The sequence below is a fragment of the Martes martes genome, assembly GCF_963455335.1.
Source record: "Martes martes genome assembly, chromosome: 13".
NCBI classification, from domain to species: domain Eukaryota; kingdom Metazoa; phylum Chordata; class Mammalia; order Carnivora; family Mustelidae; genus Martes; species Martes martes.
Window position 1 is genome coordinate 63,310,533 of NC_137901.1, and position 25,826 is coordinate 63,336,358.

A 25,826-nucleotide genomic window follows, 5' to 3' on the forward strand; every position below is an offset into this window, starting at 1 on the left:
GTAAACCATTACTGGTTTACAGTGTGGAAAGGACCGGTATAGAACTAAACCCCCACTTGGGAAGCCAGAGTGAAACACGGGAACCAGGGAGGCTGTGAGCATCAGAAGTAGGAAGCCACCTTAGGATCTATCAAAGAGGAGGGCCTGAGCTGAACAGCTAGCCCCTGGAATAAATAAGGACAAGCACAGGGTGAGAAATAGGATCAGGCACAGCCGTGCGTCCAGCAAAGGAAGAAGAGGATGTATATCTGATGAAAGGAGGTGTTTTCCTTCCTTCATCCTTTTTTTTTTTTTTAAGATTTTATTTTTTGTTTGAGAGAGAGAGAGAGAGTGAGTGCACAAGCAGGAGCAGGAGTAGAGGGAGAGGGAGAAGCAGGTTCCCCACCAAACAGGGGAGCCTGATGTGGGACTTGATCCCAGGACGGTGGGATCATGACGTGAGCTGAAGGCAGATGCTTAACGACTGAGCCACCCAGGTGTCCCACCTTCATCCTTTTTAAGGGACCTCACAAGCCTGGAGTCTGGCTTTGACTGAATTTGAACATATCGTCTCCTAGCCCCGTTTAATCAAGAGCAGCTATTGGACCACCCAAGAAGTCAGGCATTAGAAGCCCTGCATCTTAGAGCTGAGAAAAGTACAACTGTGTGCACTAAAAAATGTGAACACATGAAAAGAATGGCATTTCCTTTCTTTTTTTCTTTTAAAGTAAGCCTGAGCTTACTACCCTGAGGTCAAGAGTCGCTCCACCAACTGAGGTAGCCAGTGCCTCAGGACTAGCATTTTCTTAACAGTTGCTAAGATCTGCTAGGAAAGCCTGGCCTGGTGTAGCTGGTTCATGAGGAAGGTCCAGTAGGCATTGCTCCTTCCCTCCGTTCTGTCTAAATGTGTGACAGTCGGGACTCCTGCATCATCCTTAGTAAACACTCTTTCCGCAGTTCGCTGTCCGTTCATTGCTTGGTTTTCACCAGCTGTGTTTGCTGAAGCATGTATTGAGGCTGAGAGAAGTACACACTTTGGCTAGCCCTTGTGACATTTTCTCCTGTTTACCGGTGAAGAAACAGTAGGGCAAGTCATTGGTAGCATGGAGAGCTAGCTGGCTTGTTTACTTGCTTTTTTTTCCTGTTATTTTTATTTTTATTTATTTTTCGTTTTGGGTTTTTTGTTGTTCTTTTTTTTTTTTTTTTAAATTTTAAGTAGCCTGCATGCCCAGCGTGTTGCTTGAACTCATGATCCTGAGATCAGGAGTCCCATGTTCTACCGACAGCCAGACAGTCGCCCCTCTGTCTTATTTTTATAAATGTAAGCTGGGTAAGGAGACCACTGGCGTTTGTTTTATTACTCATTTTTTGTATGTCTAAAATACTTCAGAATATATAAGAATAAAATGTTAAAATATATGACTTCCAATCCAGTACTTAATGAAGGCCCTCTGTTGCCAAGAACACTGGCTTTGGAGTACCTGCTCTAGGATTTGCTACATTTTTCAATATGTGAGGAAAACTTTCAAACAGACTTTGTAGAAACTAACAAACTGATCCTAAGGAAATTCAAGGGACCCAGAATACTCAAAACAATCTTAGAAAAGAAAATAGTCTGAAGACTCCTACTTGTGAATTTTTAAATGTCCTGCAAAGCTACAGTAATCAAAACCATGTCAAACTAGCATAAGGATGAACATACAAATCAGTGGAGTAGAATTGAGAATCTACAAATAAACCTTTGTGTTTATGGTTAATAGATTTTTTTTTAACGTGGGTGCTGAAAGAGTTCAGTGGGGAAAAATAGTCTTTATAACAAATGGTGCTGGGAAAACTGGATTACCATATATAAAATACTGAGGTTGGACCCCATCTTCACACCACATACAAAAATTAACTCAGAATGGATGGAAGGCCTAAGCTGAAGAGGTAAAACTATAAATTAGCTCTTAGAAAAAGTTGTAGGCATAAATCTTTGGTGACCTTGGATTAGGCAACAGTTTCTGACGTATGACACCAAAAGAACAACAAAAGAAAACCTAGGTTAGTTTGACCCATCAAAATTTAAAACTATTAAAAAGAATTAAAGACTGTTGTGCATCAAAGGACATCATCAAGAGAGTGAAAAGACAACCCATGGAATGGGAGAAAATATTTGCAGATCATTTATCTGTTAAGGAACTGGTATCCAGCATATATAAAGAAGTTCTCCAACTCAACAATAACAACAAAAAGCCTAATTCAAAAAGAAGCGTGAAGGACTCTATCAGATGTATCTTCAAAGAAGACATACAAATGGCCAAGAAGTACATGAAAAGCTGCTCAGCATCACAAGTCATTAGGGAAATGCCAATCAAAACCACAGTGAGACACCACTTCACACTCATGATGCCTGAAGACCTTGGAACCTCCTACGTTGCTGCAAGGAATGTAAAATGGTGCAGTCACTGTGGAAAACAGTGTGATGATTCCTCAAAAAATTAAACAGCTACCAAATGTCCACAAAAACTGGCCCACAGATATTCATAGCATCATTCATAATAGCCAAAAAGTGGAAATAACCCAAATGTTTATGAGCTGATGAATGGATAAACAGAAGGAGGTATATCCATACAATGGAATGTGATTTGGCCATATAAAGGAATAAAATACTAATACATGCTATAACATGGATGAATCTTGAAAACATCATACTGAGTGTAATACAATAGTCCTAATGGTCCATATTATGCAACATGATTGCATTTGTGTAAAATGCCCAGAATAGGCAAATCTATAGGACAGTGTATTAGTTTCCTGTAGCTGCTATAACTAATTACCAGACTTTGGAGGCTCTAGTGTCTGGGCTCATGGTTTTGGCCTCTGGGCCTGAAGCTCTGCCCTTGTGGTCATCCTTCCTTTTCTTGAGGAGTAATGCATGTTTGCAGAGTCATTTTATCAGCCTGTTTCCTGCCTATAGCATTTTGGGAATCTGACACCCTTCTTTGATTTTATCCAGTCTCTCTCCTTTTCAGGCCAAACTGTCAGTGTTTCTGCTGGTGTAATACTCACAAGCCTTTGTGGGTCTCCCATGCATGTGATGGGATCCATGCCATTAGACAAGGGGTTTCTCCACCAATCTTTCCTGTATGATTTCATCCCTGCCCTTGGCTTCTGTGAGATGATTCACAGTTGAGGGGTTGGTGAATTCTGTGTCTGCTCTCTTTGACACTAGTAAAATTTATGTCCAGCCACACCCTGGCCTTTTCTCCAGGAGCACATCTTCATAACAGTGAATCTCCTCAGTTTAGCTTGATCTCCCCCCCCCCCCCAATTAGGATAGCCTAGGAGTTTCCCAAACCCATCAAGTCCAGGTTCCCTCTTGCTTATTAGTTCTTCCCTCAGTTTCTCTGTCTGGTCTCACATATTACTCTGAGCAGCAAAAAGCCAGGCCATACCTTCAACATTTTGCTTGGAAGTCTACTCCCCCAGCTCTCCAAATTCATTGCTTTCAAGGTCAGTTTCTGTCTTCCACACAACTAGGATACAATTCAGCCAAACTTCTGCCACTACATAATGAAGCGCTCTCTGCTTCACTTTCCAGTGACATGTTCCTCATTTCCTCTGAGCCCTCCCCAGAAACACCTATAACATTCATCTTTTCCACCAGCGTTCTGGTTTTGATGATACACATGTGTTCTCAAAGATGGTATGGTGCTTTCTCTGCCAGGTTCCTCAGTTCCCTGTGAATCCAAGGTAGCAGTCTTTGGCATGCATGTTTCTACCAACAGTGCCCCCTGTTGCCTGACTCCCTCCTTTCTGCCCCTTAATTCTTGTGAACTAGGTGTTAGATGGGAAGAGCCCAGGGTTGCCGTGGTGTCATGAGCAAGAATATGTCTGAGGTGGTGCCCTGTATTCATCTTTTGCCACAACACCACAGTTGGCTGGGAGTTCAGAGAGTGACAGCCTGACTCTTCTTCTAAAAAGTTCCCCCATCCACTTGTCATCTGATGGTTCCACCATTTAATTGGGTGTCGCAAAATGGTAATTGTCCTTAGTTCTGGGTTTCCTTACACTTTCATTAGAAGGAATTTTTCTGCAAAGAAGGGTTTTCTTTCATCAACCAAGACTCCTTGGTTGCTTGAAACAGCCTCTTCTGGATGACCAGGAATGCTTTCCTGTCCATTGTCCCTTTGTAACCCAAGGACTTGCTACCCTTGGTTACCCCCAGGGGTGATCAGTAGAGCTTGGGGATGGGAGTGAGGTTGGGTTCTGTTCTGTGAGTATTAGGAGCTGGGGGCTTTCCATCATGTGTGTTTCAATCCATTGCAGTGGTTCATTTCGATGCTTCTATGGTCCCTTCCTCACCCAGGGGCAGCCCCCAAGCACCCCCTGTCCCCCTTAGGGCCCCTTATCATGACTCCTTTCGTCTTTTGCAGCTTACTTGCGTCTTGGTCCCGGAATGGGCTGTTCCTCTATGGAGCCCTCGTTCCTTTTTGAGGGTGAAATGGTATTTTGAGCATGCGGTGTGGGCACTGGTGCTAATGGCTTCTGCACCTTTTTGTGAACAGAGCTAAGAAATAATACGTTTTGGTGGCAACAAGCAACAGCTTCAAAAACCCCATAATTTCACACTGATATTTCCTGTTGGAATTTAACCTTACAGGGTTTTACTTTTGTTTTAAATATGTATCTTTTCTCTTAATGTGAGTATCTTTGCTTCTAATATCATTAGCATAATTACTTGCTCTACTCTAAAATACTTTTGGGGGACGCCTGGCTGACCTCAGTCAGAGGAGCATGCAGCTCTTGATCTCGGGGTTGTGAGTTCAAGCCCCACAATGGCTGTAGAGATTACTAAAAACAGTAGATTAACTTAAAAACATAAAATACTTTTGAAATGAGCAGACTAATATTACCACTAATACTGGTAACAAATAATAACAAAATGTGGAATGAAGGATTTCTTTGCAGCTCTGTTAGTCCATAAAGTGTATCTCTTCCACTAAGAACATCCAGTTTTCTGTTTTGTTTGCTTTTTTGTTTTTTAAAATGGTCACTGACAAGGGTTCTTTTCCCTCTGTGATTCTTTTTTTTTTTTTTTTTTAAAGACTTTTTTTTTTTTTTTTTTTTTTTAAGATTTTATTTATGTATTTGACAGAAAGAGATCACAAGTAGGCAGAGAGGCAGGCACAGAGAGAGGGGGAGGCAGTCTCTCTGCTGAGCAGAGAGCCCGATGCGGGGCTCGATCCCAGGATCCTGAGATCACGACCTGAGCCGAAAGCAGAGGCTTTAACCCACTGAGCCACCCAGGCGCCCCTTCCCTCTGTGATTCTGATACCAACTTGATAGTTAGCTCATACATTTCAGTTTATTTTGAATTTTTAGTAATTGTATTTTTTCTTTTGGTTTAGTTCTATGTTGTTTGATTTTTTAAAAAATGTATGTGCTTCCAATGTGAAAACCATATAACAAGGTGTGAAATCTCATTTTCAGCCCCATCCCTGATACCTTTGGGGGTAACTGTTTTTTATCTCCAATTTTCCCTTCCAACTTTGTTTTGCAGATACAAGCGCATATATATATTCAGATTACCCATGTCTTAGACAAAAGGTAGTGTACAGCGTGTAGTGTGCGGTGCCTGGAATTTTCTGTGGATCCTGTGTGTGTCCCTGCTCCTGCTACTCTCTCCACATCCATGTGGAGAGGCATCTTTCACTCTTGTTGGGCCTTCATGCTAGTCTTGCACAGGTTAGGCAAGGGTTTAAACTATAAAGCTTTTCCCCACATGTTTCTGTCTTCTCATTTGCACCTGCCTCAGTAGGTGGTTGGAAGAATTGAATACATTGATACATGTAAAGGTTTAGAGCTGTGCCCGGCACCGTGTCAAGTGCCAGAGTGTTGGCTGTTACTACCTTGGTCTGGTGACACCCATCCTCGTGTTGTAGCTGTGACACAGATTTTTGATGTTGAGTGGGGGAGATGGTCAAGACTGACTGAAGGTAAGGGACGGGGCAGTCCCAGAGAGGTGGGTTGCCTTGGAGCAAGAGGGTAGCAGACCCTGGGAATTCTCACATGGGGGCAGTTCAATCAGGACTTCTCAGTTAGGGGCCAGGGGAGTCAAGCAGCCCGCTCTGGGGGCATGAGAGGGCAGTCTTGAACTCTGGGGCCTTCCGAGGACGAACACTGGTGCAGATATGCAGCACTCAGCTCCCCGTGGTTCCTGGGTGGCCTGGCCTCTGCAGGAATCTTGGAGATTCATTTAACCTGTAAGAAAACCTCTTGGCGGCCTTGGGACTAACTGCTTCCTGTGCCCATGTCTTCTGTCGGTGGTCACATCCCTCCCTCCACCCCCTACCCCCAGGCCTCATCATGCTGGCCTGTTCTGGTCCCTAGAGCCTCCACTCTCCCCACCTGGCAGCAGTTGGCCCCAGCTGGGAGCAGACCACACTGACCCTCCAGGTCTGGGCTCAGGACTAGAGTGGGGCTCTGAGCACCCCGTCCTGGTTCTGTAGTAAAGGCCCTGGGGACATGGTCCAAAGCTCCATTTTTACTATATCTTGTGTCTGCATGAAAGTATCTGGTTGCTTTTCAACCTGTTTCCTCATTTTATCTTTTGTGGAAGTATAGAAAACTACAAATTATTTTAAGGTATCCCCAGTGTAATTGATGGCCTATGACCTTAAGAAAACAGCAGAAATTGACCTGCCAGTCTCCCAATCCTCGTTCCCTTGTACTTGGCCACCTCATTTCCTGAATTTCCTTCAGGACGCCCATCTTCCTTGCTCCTTGCTCACCACACTGCTGTCCTTTAAGGACCAGCCTCAGCAGGTGACTCACAGGCTGGAGCCCCAACTCCAGGGAGCTTCCTTCACCCCTAGCCCATTGTCTTTCCTATAAGAAATTGGGGGGGGCAGTTAGATATTGGGAGTGTTGACATACCTGCTAAGTGTCCCTTTGCTCCAGCAGAGGCTCACTGTCCCTCTTCCTATACCTACCCCCTTTGCATGTGCTTAGCATCCTGGCTTTGCCTTCCCCTCCCCCTCATGTTTGGGTCTGCTGATTCCCCTGGCCAAAAGAGAGTGGTGGGGTGAAGTTTGGAGGTAGATGAGGAGTAATGAAGATTTACAAAGTGTGGTTATATTTTTGTATTCACCTGAGACCACTTTTCCCTGAAGGCATCTCTTATGACAGTAGGTTTACTGTCTGTGCTTGGGCTCGCTGGCCTGTGTCCCCAGGGTAGTAACACAGCAGGTGGCGTGGCTTGGTCCTGGGTTGTGGGGGGTGTCGTCCCATCAGTCTGCTGCCGAGTGGACTCTCTCTCAGTGTTGCAGTGACTTAGGAAGGAGGGTTGTGGGAGCCGAATAGAGAGCAAAGGCTTTGCCCATGCAGGGATGCCTTGCTGGAAGGATGGGCTTTTCAAGGCGGGGGAAGGACGGTGCAGCTTCTCTGAAATAAGATTTTAACTCACACATGCCTGCCTTCGTTGGCCACAGGACAGACTCACAGTGGTGATCTCCCCAAAACCCCTGGGAGCAGGTGTCTTTGGTTACAGAGAGGACAAGCGGTAGAAGGCAGGTCCTGCAGTGCAGTTCCAGAAACCCGGCAGCTGGAAGAAGAGGGCCCTCGCCAGTGGCTTTTACCTGCCACCCTTGAGTGGCCCTGTGTCCTCTTCCTTGCCTGTGCAGTAAATTCAGATTCACGCAGATCTCGGAAAAGCTCAGCCAGGGGCGCACATCCAGATTTGCATGCAGGCACGTCAGCAATGAGAGAGCAACAGGCCGGGTATTAAAAGCGAAAGTACTTGGATACAAATAGTGCAAAGACAAAAGCGGCCCGCCCATGCCTACTGCTGATGTGCCTTGTGACCTCAGGCTGGCCCCTCATCTCCTCTGTGAAAGGAGGGGTGCCTGAGCTGGCTGGAGGCCCTCTTGGTTGAACGTTTTCCCCAGGCTGGAAGGAGCAGCAATTTGACGCCTCTCGGTATCCCTCTTGGCTTTTTGTTTCTTTGTGCTTTTTGTTGGCCTGCTGTAGCTGAGCACTGACGGCTCTTCTCTGAGAGATGGATTCCAGAGGAGGCCGAGCCAGGCTGGCCGGCAGCCTTTCAGGAAGAACCCTGTGCTTGGTGACACTGCCGTGCAGAGGGGGATGGGAAGGGGCGTCGCAGGGCTTCACTTCTTCATCTGGGATTAAATTGCTTCCTGTTTTTACTTTTAGGATGAATACCTTTCTCTTGTGGCCAGGCTCATTATCCATTTTCGAGACATTCGTAAGTAAAAATTTACATTTCTGGGTAGTTTTGATTGCCAGGAGGGGCTGGACCTTTCTTGGGACAGTGGGGGCTTTCTTGGCCACAGTGCCCTGGCAGAATATCTGTGTAAAAAGCTCCTGCTTTCTGGGAAGTTCGACATTGCTTTGCATTTGATTCTATTTCCCATCCACTCAGAGCCTCAACCTCAAAAATGCTGATTTTGGCAAAATTGAAATGCTATCCTCCAAGTGGTCTGGACTGCTATTTTTGCTTGTCCATGAACATCTCCTTTTTCAAAAGACTGTTTCTTTTGTCTCTAGGCAGTTCTTAAATCAGCCAGGTTTACCCTGGAAAAGAAACTTCCTTCCCTGGGCGTTGGTTTTATTGACCCGTGGGGGTCTGACCTGTCAGGCTGAAACTTCTTGAGTCTTGCCTCTGGCTCCCTGCCCTGCAGAGGGTCCCCTGGCACCTGCTGCCACCCCCTCTGATTCACAGGGTCCTACTGGCATTGCTGGGGTGCTGTGAGCCCAGCCTCGCAGCAGCAGTGGCTCTTGAGAAGTGGTCTTTTGTGTGTTATACGTAAGCATGGAGATCTCGGAGAATTCCTGGATGGGCGGTCACAGTCTCTAAGAGAAACCAGGTTGGCGGAGCCCGTTGAGGTTTCAGCCAACAGCGCCTCCTGCCTGCCTGCCTGCAGTTGTGTGACTGCAGGAGCGGGGCCCTGTGGACACCACCTGTCTGTGGAATACACACGCACTTGGCACGTCCAGTGGTTTCTACCCGTGCTTGCAGAGGTGGCAACAGCTTTAGTCAGTAATTTCAGACAAGAGGAGACGTGAGACATTGAGATGTTGCAAACCCGAGTCTCTGTGTGGCCCATAGGTTTTGCTTCTTCCCATACTAGCTTTTTACGAGAATGGCCAGCCAGGTGAACTTCGCTTGATTCTATTTTCTTTGGCGTGTTTGGGAAGGTCCTATGGTGTTTAGAACAAATTATTGGAACTAGAAGCCTGGGGAGTAAGCAACCTGGATGAGACGCTTTGGCTGGTCCTGGCAAGGGGCTCTGCTTGTTGGGGCTGGGCTGTCCTGGTCTGTTTGGGAGGTGGCCCTGGCATAGTAGCACACAGCCCTGGAGGCCAGGAATGTCCCCTGCCCACTTACCAGCTACGGCTCATCGCCGGTCCGGGGAGGGAGGCCCTGTTGCAGAGTTTGCCCCCCAGGTGGCTAGGGGCAGCTGTAGCTCCAGCTTCTGGCCAGCCTTGGACCGACTCACTTTCCTCATGGAGAAAGTAGGGATGCTGCCTCATCAGGGCAGGCTCAGAAAGGTGTCGTGGAAGTCTCGACACCATTCTGGACCCATCGTGGATCCCTTTAGCTCTCGTGTTTGTTGCTCAGGTCCCCACTGAGACCCTGCACCCAGGAAGGAAGGAGAGCCAGAGTAGGCTCATAGCAGGCTTCTGCCTGGGGGGCAGTTTTCCAGGGCTTTGGGTTGACCTTGCGTGGTTCTGTACCCTCTTCCCTCCTACCCCCTTGAGTGTCAGCTCTGCCAGGAGTGGACACGCATGCGTGCACACATACACACTCAAGATATCTTTTATCTTGTGTTTAGTTTTGGCAAATGACCTCTAGGCAAATGCCTACAAAGTTGGCTTACCTGGGAAATATGTGGTTATGTAAAACTTTGTTTACTCTGTGTTTTGTTTTTGTTTTTTTAAATACAGATAACAAAAAATCTCAAGCTTCGGTCAGTGGTAAGTTTTTCCTGTTTGAATTAAAGTTTTATCCCAACCTTGGGTATGGGGTGGCAAGAATGCGATTATGGATGCTGCATGTGCCTGGGTTAAGCTGTTTTTAGAGGAGAAAGTACACACAAAGAAGAGCTCTGGCTGGCGGTGAGAACTGCGAGCCACACCCAACCCTCCTCCAAGCTTCCTCTTCCTGGCCTGCTGCAGTCAGAGAAGACCTCCCCATCCCATGTCACTCAAATACTGTTTTTGTCTGGCAAAAAGATGATTAAAAAATTCCCACAATTATGGAGACGTTATCTAAAATTTTGAGCTCCCTGGAGAATTATCATGGTCTGTTTACTATAATAATCTGTAGTGGTATTTTTTTAGAGAGTAGCTGTGAGATCACTTCCTCAAGTTACAAAGTTTCTTTTTAAGTTAAGAATTACTTTTTTTTTTTCTTTTTTTTTTTTTTAAACTTCAAGACTATCACCCGGGAACTGTGTTGATTCAGCCCTGGTCTTGCTGATCAGGCTGCCAGCGAAGGGGTTTTTTGAATCCATGATGGCCAGCTGAGCTCTGATCTGTCAGGAAGGGAGCCAGCCTGGCACACTGTTTGTCTTACCGCAGGCAGCCCAGCTGTAAATGCCGGGTGCCCAGGCTGGCCTCAGCCGAGCTGGCAGCCCCTGTCTGTGTGGACCCCCATGTCTCTGCTGGGCTCTCCCGGGCATGTGCAGGGATTGTCAGCCAGCCAGGGCTGGGTGGGATAAAGAGCACATGACCAGGAAAATGCCTGGGTTCTTGGCCTTGAAGTGTAGGTTCCTTTGGCACCTGGTTGCGCACAGGGCGCACTGGCTGGGCCATACCTTTCTGTAGGAAGCATTTGCCATGAGTTGACATTGTTTTGTCAAGAGTCTTGAGCTCCTTGTTCCATGCCATGGCATCGCTCGGTGAGTGGCATCGCTTGCTTCCTGGCAAGCGTCACTATGCCTCATCTCATGGCACTCTGTGGACCCTTCCCCGTCCCTCCTGCACACCTTAGCTTGTTTCAGTGTGGTGTCCTGAGAACTCCTTAGCAGGGGTCCTGCATAGACCTAGCAGACATGGGCGGCTGGGGTGCAAGGAGGCTTGTAACTTCCCTGAGAGAACATCTGTCAAAAACAGGGTTTTTCTTACCATGAAGAGGGACCTTCTGTCCTTTGTTGTCCCTGGGGTTACCAGCTGTGTTTCCCCCAGCAGGAGGGCTGTGCAGTCAGGATGGGTGGGGGCTGTTACATGCCTTCAAGGGCTTGTTTGTCCCTCAGCATTAGGACCTGGCACAGGCCAGGCTACGGTTTGAGATGCGTTCCCTGCCCAGGAGGGCTCATGATCCAGGAGCAAAGACATTCATGTTGGCATTTGGGCTCCTGGGGTGTGATGGGCAACTGTGGGCCCAGAGGCTCCTGGGACAATGGCCTTTTACCGCTCGGGGCTTTGAGGGTCGTGCCTGGAGGTGGGGGGAAGTGTGTGCTCTGTGAGGCCTCATAGTCTTCGGAGCATCACGGTTCAGCAGGCACTCGGCTGAGATGCTGTGCCCTTGTGTTCCCACAGACCCTATGAATGCGCTGCAGAGCTTGACTGGTGGGCCTGCTGCAGGAGCAGCTGGAATCGGCATGCCTTCGCGGGGCCCAGGACAGTCACTGGGCGGGATGGGTGGCCTTGGCACCATGGGGCAGCCGATGCCCCTCTCAGGGCAGCCGCCCCCCGGCCCCTCGGGGATGGCCCCCCACGGCATGGCTGTTGTATCTACAGCAGCGCCACAGAGTGAGTACCATGCTTTGCACAGAGCCTGCCGGTTTGTTTGCAGGTGATGTGCATTTTATTCCTTTGCTTAGGATGGTATTGAGACAAGCTTGAAGAAACTCCCAGGTAGCTCTTTTTATCTTTGCTGTGTATGGAGAGAAAAAGTTCCAAACCTTCTTCAGGCTGTCAGAGGGTTAAGTGACATCGAGGCCCTCCTCCTACCCCTGAGCAGGAGTGGAGGCCTCAGAGGAGGTTGAAGTAGTCTGGGATTCCATCCAAGGGGCTGTGTTTTGCAGCTCAAATAGTCACAGTCATGTCTCAGGCTGTTGTCATCAACAAAGCAGCACTGTCAGCACCCCACAGCGCCCAGAAGGCCCCCGTCTCAGGAGCCATTCCTTCCAGTGCTGCCCTTGCCTGTTGGCCAGGCTTCCCTTCCCTGAAGGCGGTGCCATGCCCTCCTTGTGCTGCTTTGCAGGACCCAGCGCCTTGGTCCCTCCATCCAGCTACCCCAGCTGGGAGTGGCACAGGTCTCCCCTCCCTCTTTATTCCGGGGCCTGTCTTATTGGCTCTTTGATTTTCATAAACAGCCATTCAGTGCTCGGATTGTACTTCAGTACTGCGAAGTGCTTTGGTACTTTTCTCCCCTTTGTATTTATTTTTATGTAAGTATTTTTTGAAATAGTTTGAGAGTCACAGGAAGTTGCAGAATGGCATAGAGAGTGCCCGTGTGCCCTTTGCCCAACTTCCCCAACACTAACTTCTTAGTAACACATTGTCACAACTGAGAAATGAACGTTGCAACGATGCTGCCAACTCAGGTGGCCTTTTTTCAGATGTTGCCAGTTTTTACATGCTTTCTTGCGTGCGAGCTGACGTGTGTATAGTTCCGTGAGATTTTATCACGTGTGTGGCATCACCACCACAGTCAGCGTGCAGAACTGTTCCATCCCTGGTAGCAAGCTGTTGTGTTCTCTCTTAATAATCCCACCCTCCCTCCAACTTTGAGCCCTGGCAACTGCTGATCTATTCCCCGTCGCTCTAATTATGTGACTTCACAGATGTTATATCAATGGAATCACACGATGTTTGACATTTTGAGACTGGCTTTTTTTCACTCAGTGTAATGCCTTTGAGATTCTCCAAGTTGCATCAGTAAATCATTTCCTGTTCATTGCTGAATTGTATTCCATGGATGGGGGTGTACCACAGTTTACTTATCCATTCACCCTTGAAGGACGTTGGGTTGTTTCCAGGTTTGAGCTGTTACAAATAAAGCTGCTGTGACCATGATTCACATACAGGTTGTGACGTTTTGATGTATTTTTCTGACGCATTGCTCATAGTAACCCTCTGAAGAGGGCAGTGTCTCTGTGTCTGCTTTGCCCACTAGAGCTTGGCGGGGAGGGAGCCCAGGCTGCGTGACCTGAACACCCCCGTTCTTTGTTGGCGTTCCCGGTGGGAGCGTCACTTTGCTCTTCACAGAGGTCATGTGCGACCTCATTCCCATCCACTCCTACACTGGAAGCCTCCCTTCTTGGATCATTATTCTCTTTTCCTTACTGACGTCTTGCCATCTGACGCTCATCTTTTCGCTTGAGTGTTCATCTCCAGCTCTCGTGTCCCTTCTTCTCTAGTAGTGTACCCAACACACAGGCGGGGGTGGCTCATGGAAGGGTGCCCAGGAGAAGTACCGGTTCTGGCTCTTCTTTTATGTTATGCTCTGGTTGAACTTTCTTTTTTTATCACAGACTTAGATTTTATAATAAAAAATAGTTTTAAAGTATGTGAGTTTAGAATGCTACTGTTATTTGCCTTGTGGTCTCCCTCCGAAGACTGCGTCAGTGCCATGGCAGAGCTTGGGCATCCTGCCCACACCCTCCCCAATCTAATCTTGGCCCACATCCTGTTTTCAGCTTCTGAGGGACCTGGTCTTCTGTGTAGGTGGATGTGGGTTCTCTACTTCCATGTCCCACTGCCGCCTTTCAGAGTCACTCCCTCTCTGCCTTGGACCTCTTGCCTGCCCGAAATAGGTGTCATGGCCCTATGGGCATTTGTTACTCCCTTCGACAGTTTCTCCATATGCCACTGTGTGATTAAGAAAGCGTCAGGGGAGGACCTGGGTCAGAGGTTTTGCTGAGATTCTTAAAGGATAGTCCAGGGCACACTGTGATAGTCTCCAGGTGACCTGGATCAGTCATGGAAACAAACCACTGCTGTAGGTGAGGCTGGGGCCTTGGCTACAGCATTAGAAGGGAGACTTACTTGTCACTCTACATTTCTGTTCCTCAGTGACTTTTACATCATGTGCCTGTAAAACCAACTTTGAAAATAAGGCCTATTTCTGGCTGTTTGACAGACTGGATGCTGAGGAACCATCCTCCTTCTAGACAATTAGATCCTAACTGCATTTTGGATTGTTGGGCCAGCAGAAGGTAGGGGGGTTTGCCTGCTGTGCATTGGCCCGCTGCAAGATTGGGGAAAAAGTAAGTCTGGCATTCCTCTCTGTAGCGGGATTGGTGCCGGGGCCTTTAGCATCGCTATCTCCCCCAGAAGCAAGGGCACATTGGAGGACAGTGCCCCCAGTTTAGGCCTGTGGGCATTGCAGATTAAGATCAAGCAGTGAGCACACAATCAAAGACCAGGAGGCCTGAAAGAAAGCAGAGGCATCATGAGGAGGAATGGAAACAATAAACAGATGTGGAGATGCCCAGAGACCATACACATAACCATTGTTAGGTATGGGTTTGGCCTGATTAAATAAATAAAGGATGGACTTCCAAATGAACAGACACTGTGATGCATGGTGGAGTGACCAAGGAGCTTTGAGAAGGAACCAGGTAGAGCTTATAGAAAGGAGAAATAAAAATCATTGAAACTAGAAAGTGGAGATGAATGAACAACAGATGAGATACAACTGAAGTAAGAATTTATGAACTGGAGGTAACATTGGAAGAAATTATCTGAAATGGAGCCTAGAGAAGGGGACATGGGAAAATAGGAGGGTAAGAAATGAAGAGGATAAGGGGCATCTGGCTGGCTCAGGTCATGATCTCAGGGTCAAAAAATCGAGCCCCATTCTCAGCAACCCCCCCCCCACCAAAAGAAATGCAGAGGATAAAATCAGATTCTAGCAACTAATAGAAGGACCGAATGGAGAAGACAGAAGCACACCAGCATGTGAGGAGATGGTGGCTGGAAAAGCCCCATGGGCCTGTGCAGGATAAATAAGGCATGCATACCTTGACCTGTTTTGGGGAAACCACAGAACACCAAAGGCCAGAGGAATAGCTTAGAAATAGCCAGTTGCTAGAAAGGAGCAAGAAGTAAACTCAGTGGACTTGGTGATGGTGTCAAGAAGAGAGCAGGACGTTGTTAGAGCCCTGGGGATAGAGCTGCCAACCACAGTTGTGTGCCAGCAAAACTCAAAAGGACTAGGGAAGCAGACATTTTTGATGAACAAAGCCCAAGAGACCTTCACTATAAGGTTTTTTATTTGCTCACCATTTCCTCTTCCCTCTCAGACCGTCCTTCCTGTGATGCCAGGTGTAAAATGGGAGAAGAAATGTTTTTTGTGTAAGGTAGCAAGCATGTGTGAATCTCAACCAGCGATTCTCGCCTGTTTTGTACACTGGGAGATATTTGACGACGTTCAGAGACATTTTGGATGTCACAGCTGTGGGGGTGCTCCTGGCATCTAGCGTAGAGGCCAGAGATGCTCCTGAACCTCTTAAGTGCACAGGACGGCCTCCCACAGCACAGAATTGTCTTGCCTAAATTGTTGGTTGGCACAGAGTTGAGACTCCTTGGTGGTTTCTAAACAAAAATTACCTCTATGAGATAATAGTGCTCCCAGCTAACTACACGGATATGCTGCATCCCAGGCGCTATTTTGAGTGCTTTATCTGTAACAGGTTTCTAATTCTTAGTGTGTGTAGGTACGTAAATTATCATCTCTTTTTCCACAGCTGAGGAGACTGAGGCGCAGATCAGTGACAGAGTTGGAATTTGAATGCAGGCAGTCTGGGTCAGAGGCTGTACCCCAGCCATTATTTTGTGCTGCTTCTTTAAAAAAAATCTAAATTATTTATTTATTTATTTATTTATTTATTTATTTATTTATTTATTTAAAGATTTGTTTATTTATTTATTTGACAGAGATCACAAATAGGCAGAGAGGCAGGCAGAGAGGGAAGGGGGAAGCAGGCTCCCCGCCGAGCAGAGAGCCCGATGCAGGGCTTGATCCCAGGACCCTGAGATCATGACCTGAGCCGAAGGCAGAGGCTCCAACCTACTGAGCCACCCAGGCGCCCCTATTTATTTATTTTTATTATTTTTAAATTTTTCTTATTTTTTAAAAGATTTTATTTATTTGACAGAGAGAGAGAGAGCACAAGCAGGGGGAGAGGCAGAGGGAGAGACAGGCTTCCAGAGCAGGGAGCCCAATGTGGGACTCAATCCCCAGACCCTGGGATTGTGACCTGAGCCGAAGGCAGACACCCAACCGACTGAGCCACGCAGTCACCCCAATTTATTTTTTTTTAATATTTTATTTATTTATTTGAGGAGAAAGAGCATGAGTGGGGGCAGAGACGGGGAGGGAAAAACAGGCTCCGCGCTAAGAGCAGGGAGCCCGATGCAGAGCTTGATCCCGGGACCTTGAGATCATGCATGACCTGAGCTAAAGGCAGACACTTAATAGACTGGGCCACCCAGGTGCCCCACTGTTCTGCCTCTTAATGTATGTGTGCTTAGGGGTATAAGAAGATAAACAGGGACCAAACTAAGTGGAAGTCAGGAAGTGTATCCAAGTTTGGACACCAGGTGTATCAATGTGGAACCTACTTTAAAAAACAGAGTGTTCTGAGGTTCTTGTATTTGGGAAAGATGTTAAAATATGGGTATATTTTATACTTTGGTAAGTTAAATATGCATGATGGAATTGAAAAAATAATTGTTTTAAAAAAAGGAAAAAGTAACTGCCAAAGCAATAGAAATAGTTTATAAATCCTAAACTAATAGGAAAAATGGAATAAGAAAAAATAAAAAATCCAAATGTGCAAAATTCAGCTCAACCATCCAACAAAAATATAATCCAGAGGGCACCCGGCTGGTTGTCGGTGGAGTGTGTAACTCTTAATCTCAAGGTTGTGGGTTTGAGCTCTCTGTTGGCAGTACAGATTACTTAAAAATAAAATCTCGAAATATATGTGTGTGTGTATATATATATACATATATATATATAGTCAGAAAAGGAGGGAAAATTTTGTCAGTTATACCTCAGTAAAGCTGGAAAACAAAAAAATGGAGGGAAAGAAGCTTGGAAAAGGGAAGACATACAGGCTAAATTGAGAAATACCAGCAATCACAGTATATGTGAGTGAACAGAACCTTCTTGATACAGGATAGGAAGTGTGAGATTGGGTGTAAATGAAAGACAGCAGTACTGCTGTATTATCTTTAGAAGAAACCCACCTAGAATATAAGATACAGAAAGATTTTTAAGATGGAAGGTGTATTGGGCAGCTCCTCCTCTCAGTTATAGATAGTTAAGCAGACGGTGTGCATTTAGCAAAAATTGGAACAGCATCGTCATCTAGGCATGTGGACGGAACAGATATACTTGCAAGAGTAAACCACAAAGCAAGTCTCAATGCTCTGAGTAGCTCTGCGATACACACAGCATCTTCTCTCTGTCAAAAAGAAGTCTGGGGGGCGCCTGGGCGGCTCAGTCGTGAGGCGTCTGCCTTTGGCTTGGGTCGTGATTCCAAGGTCCTGGGATCGAGCCCTGCATCAGGCTGCGTGCTCAGTGGGAGTCCTGCTTCTCCCTCTCCCACCCCCCCTGCTTGTGTTCCCTCTCTTGCTGTATCTCTCTCTGTCAAATAAATAAAATCTTTTAAAAAAAAAAAAGTCTGTAAGGAAGAGATAAATTTAAAAATTCATACACCAGCAGAATGGCCAAAATAACACTCCCAAATGCTGGCAAGCATGAGAAGAAACTGGATCACTCATACATTGCTGGTTGGAATATAAAATGGTTCAACTTCTTTAAAAATTAAACATACACCTCTGCATCATGCTCTTGGGCGTCTATCCCAGAGGCATGAAAACTTACATTACCACAAAAACCTGTACATGAATGTTCGTGGCAGCCTTATGATAACCCGAATCTGCGATCACTTCCAAATGTCCTTTATGGCATGAATGATTGAACAGAGATACCCATACCATGGAATACAACTTGGCAGTGAAAAGGAAAGAAGAGCTACTGATACTCATTAATTCCTGGATGATCTTTAGGGAATCATGCTAAATGAAAAAGCTGGTCATCTTCTAGAGCCACCACTTACATAATATTTTTGAAGTGACAAAATGTTAGAGGACACCTTAGTGGTTGCCCGGGGTGCCCAAGGGGGTAACACTGGGTGATGCTGGGGGATCCCTGTGGTGTTGGAACTGTTCACTATCTTGACTCCTATATGGCTGAATCTGCCCAGGTGAGGAAACTATAGAGCTTCATATACACACCCACACAAATGAGCATACATTCTGATTGTGTCGTGATGTTACAATTTTGTAAAATGGTACTGTCGGGGAAACTGGATGAAATGTACAAAGGATCTCTCTGGATTAGTTTGTTTTTTTTTTTAAGATTTTTATTTATTTATTTGACAGACAGCGATCACAAGTAGGCAGAGAGGCCGGCAGAGACAGAGGAAGGGAAGCAGGCTCCCTGCCGAGCAGAGAGCCCAATGAAGGCCTGGATCCCATGACCCGGAGATCATGACCTGAGCTGAAGGCAGAGGCTTTAACCCACTGAGCCACCCAGGCACCCCTATTTCTTTATTTTAAATAACAAATTTATTTAACTGTAATTCACATTCTTGTGGCTCACCCATTTAAAGTGCAACATTCAGTGATTTTTTTTTTTTTTAAGATTTTATTTATTTGAGAGAGAGAGAGCAGGTATGCAAGCACACAAGCTGGGGGAGTGGCAGGCAGAAGGAGAAGGAGAAGCAGGCTCCCCGTGGAGCAGGGAACCCCATGTGGGGCTCAATCCCAGGACTCTGGGATCATGATCTGAGCCAGAGGCAGACGCTTAACTGACTGAGCCACCCAGGCGCCCCAAGTTGTGATTTTTAAGCATATTCACAGAGTTGTGCAAGATTTAAACACCACAATCAATTTTAGAACATTTTCATCACCCCAAAAGAAACCACAGAAAATCTTGTAAATGTTTGTTCATATCAGCATGATTCATAACCACCAAATGGTGGAAACAGTCCAGATCTCCATCAACTGATGGGTGGATAAACGAAATGTATCCATATTGTGGAATACTATTAGGCAATAAAGAGAAATGAAACTCCCGTGCAACCCTGGTGGACCTTGTAAATATTTTGTGCGACCCTGGTGAACTTTGTAAATATTACTCTCAACAAAGGAAGCGAGTCACAAAGACCGCACACATACAGTGAGATTCCATTGATAAGAAATGTCCAGAGCAGGCAACTCCATAGAGACAGAAAGTAGCTCAGTGGTTGCCAGACACTGGGCCTCTTGGCCGTTTGAAAGGCTTAGTTGGCCCTTTTCTCTCCTGCCGTTGGAGTGAAATTCAGAATAATAAGGCCCGTAATCAGCGCAGACGCTGCCCCCGGCGCCTCGGGCGGTCTCTCCCGAGCGGAGCATCGGGCTCGGGCGCCTATGGGCCCCCCCCCCACGCCTCCCCGGGCCGTGTGCCCGCCCTCCCCGGGCGCGCGCCCCGCCTGACTCGCCGCTCTGCCTCCAGCCCAGCTGCAGCTCCAGCAGGTGGCGCTGCAGCAGCAGCAGCAGCAGTTCCAGCAGCAGCAGGTGGCGCTGCAGCAGCAGCAGCAACAGCAGCAGCAGCAGCAGCAGCAGCAGTTCCAGGCCCAGCAGAATGCCATGCAGCAGCAGTTCCAGGCCGTGGTGCAGCAGCAGCAGCAGCAGCTCCAGCAGCAGCAGCAGCAGCAGCAACACCTGATTAAATTGCATCATCAAAACCAGCAGCAGGTACTAGGTGCCCCAGCTCCCGTGCTCAGCCTCCCTCCCACCCCACCCCCCACCTTGTGGTCCTGGAGCCCTGGACACGCACCAGCCACAGCGCCGGGTGTAGGGGCCCGGAGGTGACCACAGCTCCGCCTGACGCCCGGCACCCGGGCTTCCTCTGCTGGGGGCTTCCTGCGGAGCCAGGGGTGAGGAGGAGAGGCCTCAACTTGTCAGGAGGGTGCCGGGATGGCACAAGGAGGGCCTCTCTGTCAGGCCTGGTGTCTGGCCGCGGGCCTACTGTGTGCTGGGGTGGGGGGCACTGGATCCTTGGAGGCTTCTGGGTGCCAGCGGTTCCTATAGGAGTTAACCGAAGCAAGAAGTGAGAAGAGCACCCCAAGGTGCAGGAATGCCTGAGCCGTCCTGTGAGCATGTTCTCATTGAGTACTTGCATGCCTTCTGTTTTGTCTCTGAGTGTTTTGGTGTCTGGACACAGCTCGAACCAGACCTCATCTCTCCCGCGTGTCACGTTAGAAGCTCTGCTTATTAGAGACTGTTTTCTTCCTCCCGTGGTTGGCAGGCAGCATCTAGATGTATTAAGCATCCATTGTCAGGTCTGCTCTTGATTGAGGGAGGGAAGACCTGAGGGGACCTCTGCCCTTGCCCACCATCCCCTGGCCTTGGCTTACTGCCTCTGTTTCCCAGCGGCCACCCTCCTGGGTCTCGGAGGCCCCCTCCCCCAGAGCTGATTGTGGTCCTCAGTCCCACTGTTCTCATCATCCTGGAAAGCAGATGTTGGCTATCTTCCCAAGGCTCATACTGTTGCCCACTCTAGTGACCAGACAGGCATCCCTGAAAAGGCCTCAGAGGTCTGCAGCCACCCAAGCGTTTACCCCAGCTTCCATGGGTTACTTCCTAAAACCCTCTGGATCCTTCCCTCGCACCTCCATTCTCTCAGACTCAGGTGCGGCCAGTGTCCGGTGGTCAGGCGTGAGCACACTCTCAGCGTGTCCCCGGAGTCCAGTGAGAGCAGCCCAGGCAGGCTCCCCCGGCTGAGGCTGACACGGAGCCCAGAGGCTGGTGGGGTGACCGAGTCTGGCTCCTTCTGCCCATAGATACAGCAGCAGCAGCAGCTACAGCGGATGGCACAGCTGCAGCTGCAGCAGCAGCAGCAGCAGCAGCAACAGCAAGCTTTGCAGGCCCAGCCACCGCTCCAGCAGCCGCCGATGCAGCAGCCCCAGCCTCCCCCCTCCCAGGCCCTGCCCCAGCAGCTGCAGCCCATGCACCACCCGCAGCACCACCAGCCGCCGCCGCAGCCCCAGCAGCCACCCGTTGCTCAGAACCAGCCATCACAGCTCCCGCCGCAGTCACAGACCCAGCCTCTGGTGTCCCAGGCTCCGGCCCTCCCTGGACAGATGCTGTATGCCCAGCCACAGCTGAAACTCGTGAGTACCGTGGCTCGTGGTGGGCCGCAGCCCTTCTCCTGGTGCGGCATGTGGCTGGCAGCTCTTTCTGGGGCTCTGTGGCTAGAGCCAGCATGACCTCTTCAAGCACTGGGCCAGAGGAGGCTCTTCCCCATGCCAGCCTCAGCAACCAGCTTGGCAAGGGAGTGTGCGTTCCAGGAGCTGCTGGGTCCTGCACAGAGGCACCCCTGCTGCTGGGCAGTCGTGTTCATCCAAGCAGTCTGTCTAGTGTTGACAGCAGCCATGCATGGCGTTTTAAGACTTGGTGATCAGGTGGACAGCAGTACACGTGTTCTTGCTGTGAGGGAGGGTATGTGGCCTCAGTGAGCGTCACAGTGGTTTGCTAAATAAGAATTACATTATGAGCAAAGATCCCTGTCATTAGCGCATTTTTGAGGAAAGGTATTAATAGAAAATAGTGTTATTGTCAGTCTTGTTATGTATCTCTGTACAAAAGCAAATGCAGTCATTGACATTTATACAGAGGACACAATATTGGCATCGAGTTGGGGAACTGTTTTTTCAGCTCATTTCCTTGGTTTTCGTGGATTTTGCTGGTTTTGATTTATTGAGTGGAGTGAGAATGGGCCATGCTTTGAACTGAGTGGCGGGCAGATGGGAGACCCAGAGGGCCAGGCTGGAAGGCTGGAAAGGGTCATGAGGAGCAAGGTATGGTCACACGTGTCACCTGGGGACCAGCCCTGGTTTCATTTGAGGATTAGGGGCTTTAAGTGGGGCTCTCACAGACCATCCGCATGGTTGGCCCAGAGGTCAAGTAGGCTGGGCTTTGCACTTGGCCTTGAGAGCCATCGCTTTGCTTGTAGCAGTAGATGGTAGTGGTGGTGGCTGTATGGTGACACTCCAGTGGGAGGGCCACGCTGCTCATCATAGTCAGGGGAGGTGGGGCCCGGCTCAGAGCCAGGCTGGATTGGCACATTTCTAATGAGATATGGGTAAGGCCAGCAGGGTGACATCAGAGCCAGCGTAATCAGGACGATCCTGTCCCTTCTCAGAAGCTTTGAGATTCAGAGCTCCCGCGGAGGTAGTGTCCAGATCGTATCCTCCCTTCCTCCCTCAGGTTCGAACTCCGATGGTGGTGCAGCAGCCGCAGGTGCAGCCCCAGGTGCAGCAGGTGCAGCCCCAGGTGCAGCAGCAGACAGCGGTACCGACAGCGCAGGCCTCCCAGATCGTGGGTTCTGGAGTGCAGGTGAGGGCCTTTGCAGCCAAGGGCTTCGGTGGTTGCTGGCAGGTGCCTGTCCATCTGTGCGTGGAGCTGGATGTCAGATACCCTCCCATGAGGGGCTGGTTGCATCAGGGGCGGTCTGGGAGCCAGTGTCCTCGAGGTGGCCAGCCCGGTCCTATCCGAGCCCTGCCACCTCTCTTCAGACACCATCCAGCTTTCCCCTTCCCACCTTCTCTGAGAACATGTGTTGGAGAGAATAGCGCTGTGGTCTTAGCCTCGCCTCAGCGCACAGGGCCGGCAGTCAGTGTACGGTGGCACTCTGGAAACAGAAGAGCGCCCCCAAGGAAGGTACCTGGTGCTGGTGGATGGCACAGGCTTGTGCTGCAGCCCCTCACCCAGCTGGCTGCCAGAGCTGGCCCCCTGTGCTGAGAGGCATAGCTGAGGCCCCCCGTGCCCACCCTCTGTGTATTGGATGTCGAGGGGGCAGAGTAGGCCTTGCCCGGCCTTTCCTAGCAGAGGCCAGATTCTTGTTGGTTTTTGGGGTTGCAGATCGGGCCTCATGATTTTTCCACAGACCCCTCCCCCCACAACCTCCACCTGCTGGTGCCAAGGAGGGAGAAGTCTAGTCTGGGATCTTGGTTCTTTCTTTCTCCACCTGGCAGTGGGAACACTGGCTCAGGAGAGAGTGTTGGCTTCAGAACAGACCTGCTAGGTGCAGTGCCACATGTCCAGGTGCTGCCCCAAGGTGGGCTGTCCCCAGCACGCTGCTGTGCCCCTGCCCTGTGCACTACCTGCGGGTCAGCCCAGCTCCGTGGCCGGTAACAGCGCATGTTGAGCGCTTCTGGATACTGTGTGTTCTGTTAGTGTCTGATGACATCTCATGATGGAGGTGGCTCAAAATTGGTCCTGTCTGGTCCTGGTCACGTTGATACAGTCCATGGGAAGCTGCCTGAGGGGACGTGTGCCAGCAGAGGTACCTGATGTGTTTGCATGTAGCTAAACCCTAAAGCAGATGTGGTCTGTGCACTCAGGACCCCACACTGAGTGTTTAGGGCTTTCTTCCTGGCGGTTACCCCGCTCTGCTTCTGCTGGAGGACCCAGCCCAGCTAGCATGAGAGCTTGACTGCGGGCACAGTCACCTCTAGAGTAACCTTGATGTGTAACCTTCCCCACTCAGTGGAGTTCTACTAAGGCAGAACTAAGGTGGGCCCCGGATTCTTTTTTTTTTTTGGCGGGGACACTGGGAAGATGGTGGGACTCTGATAGCTGGGGAGGATGAGGGGGTCATTACTTGAATGTTTGTGGGAGGGTTTGCTTTTATGAGGCATGCGCCTTGAGGTTTTTCAGGAGTGATGTCCACCTCTCTCAAGTGTCACAGATCAGTCTTAGGGAGCGGGCGAGAGGCTCTGCCCTGTGCTGTGTGGCCGTGTGGTGGGATTCCCAGGTGCTGGCGTCAGAGGGAGCATTCTTGAAGCCCAGCCGTGCACAGTGTGCCCTTGTGCTGTGCCTCTCAGCCCAGTGGCCGCACCTTGAGGGCCTCTGCGGCTGGTCTGTCTCAGGGTTCGGGCCTGCCTCGCTGTGTGGTTCTAGTAGCAGCAGGGTTTCTGGGGTGTGACATTCCTGGGGGCATCTTTGAATTCACAGTCAGTGTTATTTTACACTGAATGCTTATGAATGTATTCTGATGTCCTTACTTAGTGTCTTTTTCTTGGACCCTGAAATGATTTCCAGTTTTTTGCTGTTTAACTGATAATGCATGTCCTGATGCATGGCCGGGTTCTGGTGGTTCTGTGAGAGAAGCGCTGGGGTTGGGGCCCCGAGCACGCAGCCCTCCATGCCTGGTCTTTCCAGGCAGGGCAGAAGAGAGGCACCCCTTCACGCTCGCCAGTGCCATGAGTCTGATGGGTGACTAGGGCTCTCAACCTGGGGTGAAGGTTAGTATTCTGGTGTCCCAGGAAAATTGGTGAGCCCTGAGCCCAGGCTGTTTTATCTGACATTACTTGTATAAATGAAAGATGATGTCATCATCACCCATAGTGGAATGTACTAGAATACGACAAGAAATGCACTAACTTCCTTTTCTCCCCTAAACTTTATCTGTGACTGTAGATAAATCCAGAACACAATGTGTCTCCGTTTCCAAAAATACTGAGGCTTTTGTCTCTTAACCTTCTATTCTGTTAGTATATGAAAATTTAGCTACAATTCTCAAGTTACAAAGAATTGTCCTCAAAGCACACTTCCCTGATATGTGTTCTGGTAACCTGGCTGCTGCACGGTGATCTCACGCAACGCCTTGGTGCACTACTCGGACCTCGCTCTCCTCTTCCTGGGCCGTGTTTCCCTGTGTCCTGCGGGGGAGCAGGCCTGTAGCCTGCACAGTGGAGTGTGAATTCCTTTCTGAGTAGAGGCGTGTTGGGAGTAGTGAACATTGATACTTGTGAGAATGCGAGGAGTTGCTGGTTGTTGGCTGTGGGGCTCATGTGATCCGGTAAACATTACCGATGTGTTTTCCATTAGGATTTGTGGTTTAAAAAAAAAAAAAAATGAACTTTCCCTCTCAGAAGTTCCCAAGTTACGAGAAAAGCAGTCAGTGGCAGATTAGATTTAAGCTTTTCATTCCTTATTACTTCAGTTTTTTCCTGGAAAAAGTTTCCACCTCTCTCATCCTACCTGACTGATTTCTCAAGGCCTTTCTTCTCCTAGAGGGGGCGCTGCTGAGTTGCCGGTAGGCTCCTGTGAGTGCAGTGCTGGTTGTCAATGGACACTGTTCACTGCTGCCCCAGCTGACCACTGGAGAGCCAGTCCCAGGGGCCCTTGCTTTCGGCCCCACTCTCAGTGCAGGCCGTAGGCCCTCCAGGGGAGGATATGCATGTTTCCCTGAGTACTCTGTGAGTGCTCGCACACCCTGCCAGTGTCCCACTTTGTGTCTCAAGGGCTGGTGGGCTCCATGGGACTGGGCCTGAGTTTTGGCAGACACCAGGACAGTGGCTTCCTGGCCTCCCACCCTGGCAGGTTCTTTGTTGTGTGGCTGGAGGGGCATCCACTCCCCAGCCCAGCAGGATGGCATCTGCTGCTGCTTGGGTCACCCCCAGTGGCTGCTGCATTGTGACCCGTGGGTGTGAGTGTGGAACATGCATGTGATGCTAGAGGCTTCTTGGAGGAGCAGACCTTTGTCCTGCGTCAGAACGCTGTCCCTGGCATACCTGCTGTAGGGACTGAGTGGCCATCCGGGCCGCCCTGGTCTCAGGGACCAGCTTACAAACCTCCCGTGACAGAGGTTTTGGTTGGGGTTTTTCTCGGATCTGCTTCCTTTCTGCACCCAGTCCTGCTGTTTTAGTTGGTTTCATCCTAATGCTTGTGAGTGCGCGTAGACCCTGCTCTCTAGGGCCCAGGTACAGGCTCCATTCCCCGACTCTGAGCCCAGAGCTAGGGTGCCAAGGCCACGGGCGACCACCGGG

General features: G+C 49.2%; 1 protein-coding gene across 2 annotated transcripts in view; it reads left to right on the top strand.

The window, feature by feature from the left end:
- The window catches only part of MED15 (mediator complex subunit 15), a 65,640-nt gene that overhangs the window by 28,105 nt on the left and 11,709 nt on the right, over positions 1-25,826 (top strand). For both annotated transcript variants that reach the window (XM_080821542.1, XM_080821543.1), the window contains exons 3-8: positions 8,176-8,227; positions 9,931-9,960; positions 11,527-11,739; positions 19,505-19,746; positions 20,835-21,164; positions 22,261-22,389. In XM_080821542.1, the coding sequence (XP_080677668.1) occupies positions 8,176-8,227; positions 9,931-9,960; positions 11,527-11,739; positions 19,505-19,746; positions 20,835-21,164; positions 22,261-22,389 (996 nt within the window). The remainder of the gene's footprint in view (positions 1-8,175; positions 8,228-9,930; positions 9,961-11,526; positions 11,740-19,504; positions 19,747-20,834; positions 21,165-22,260; positions 22,390-25,826) is intronic.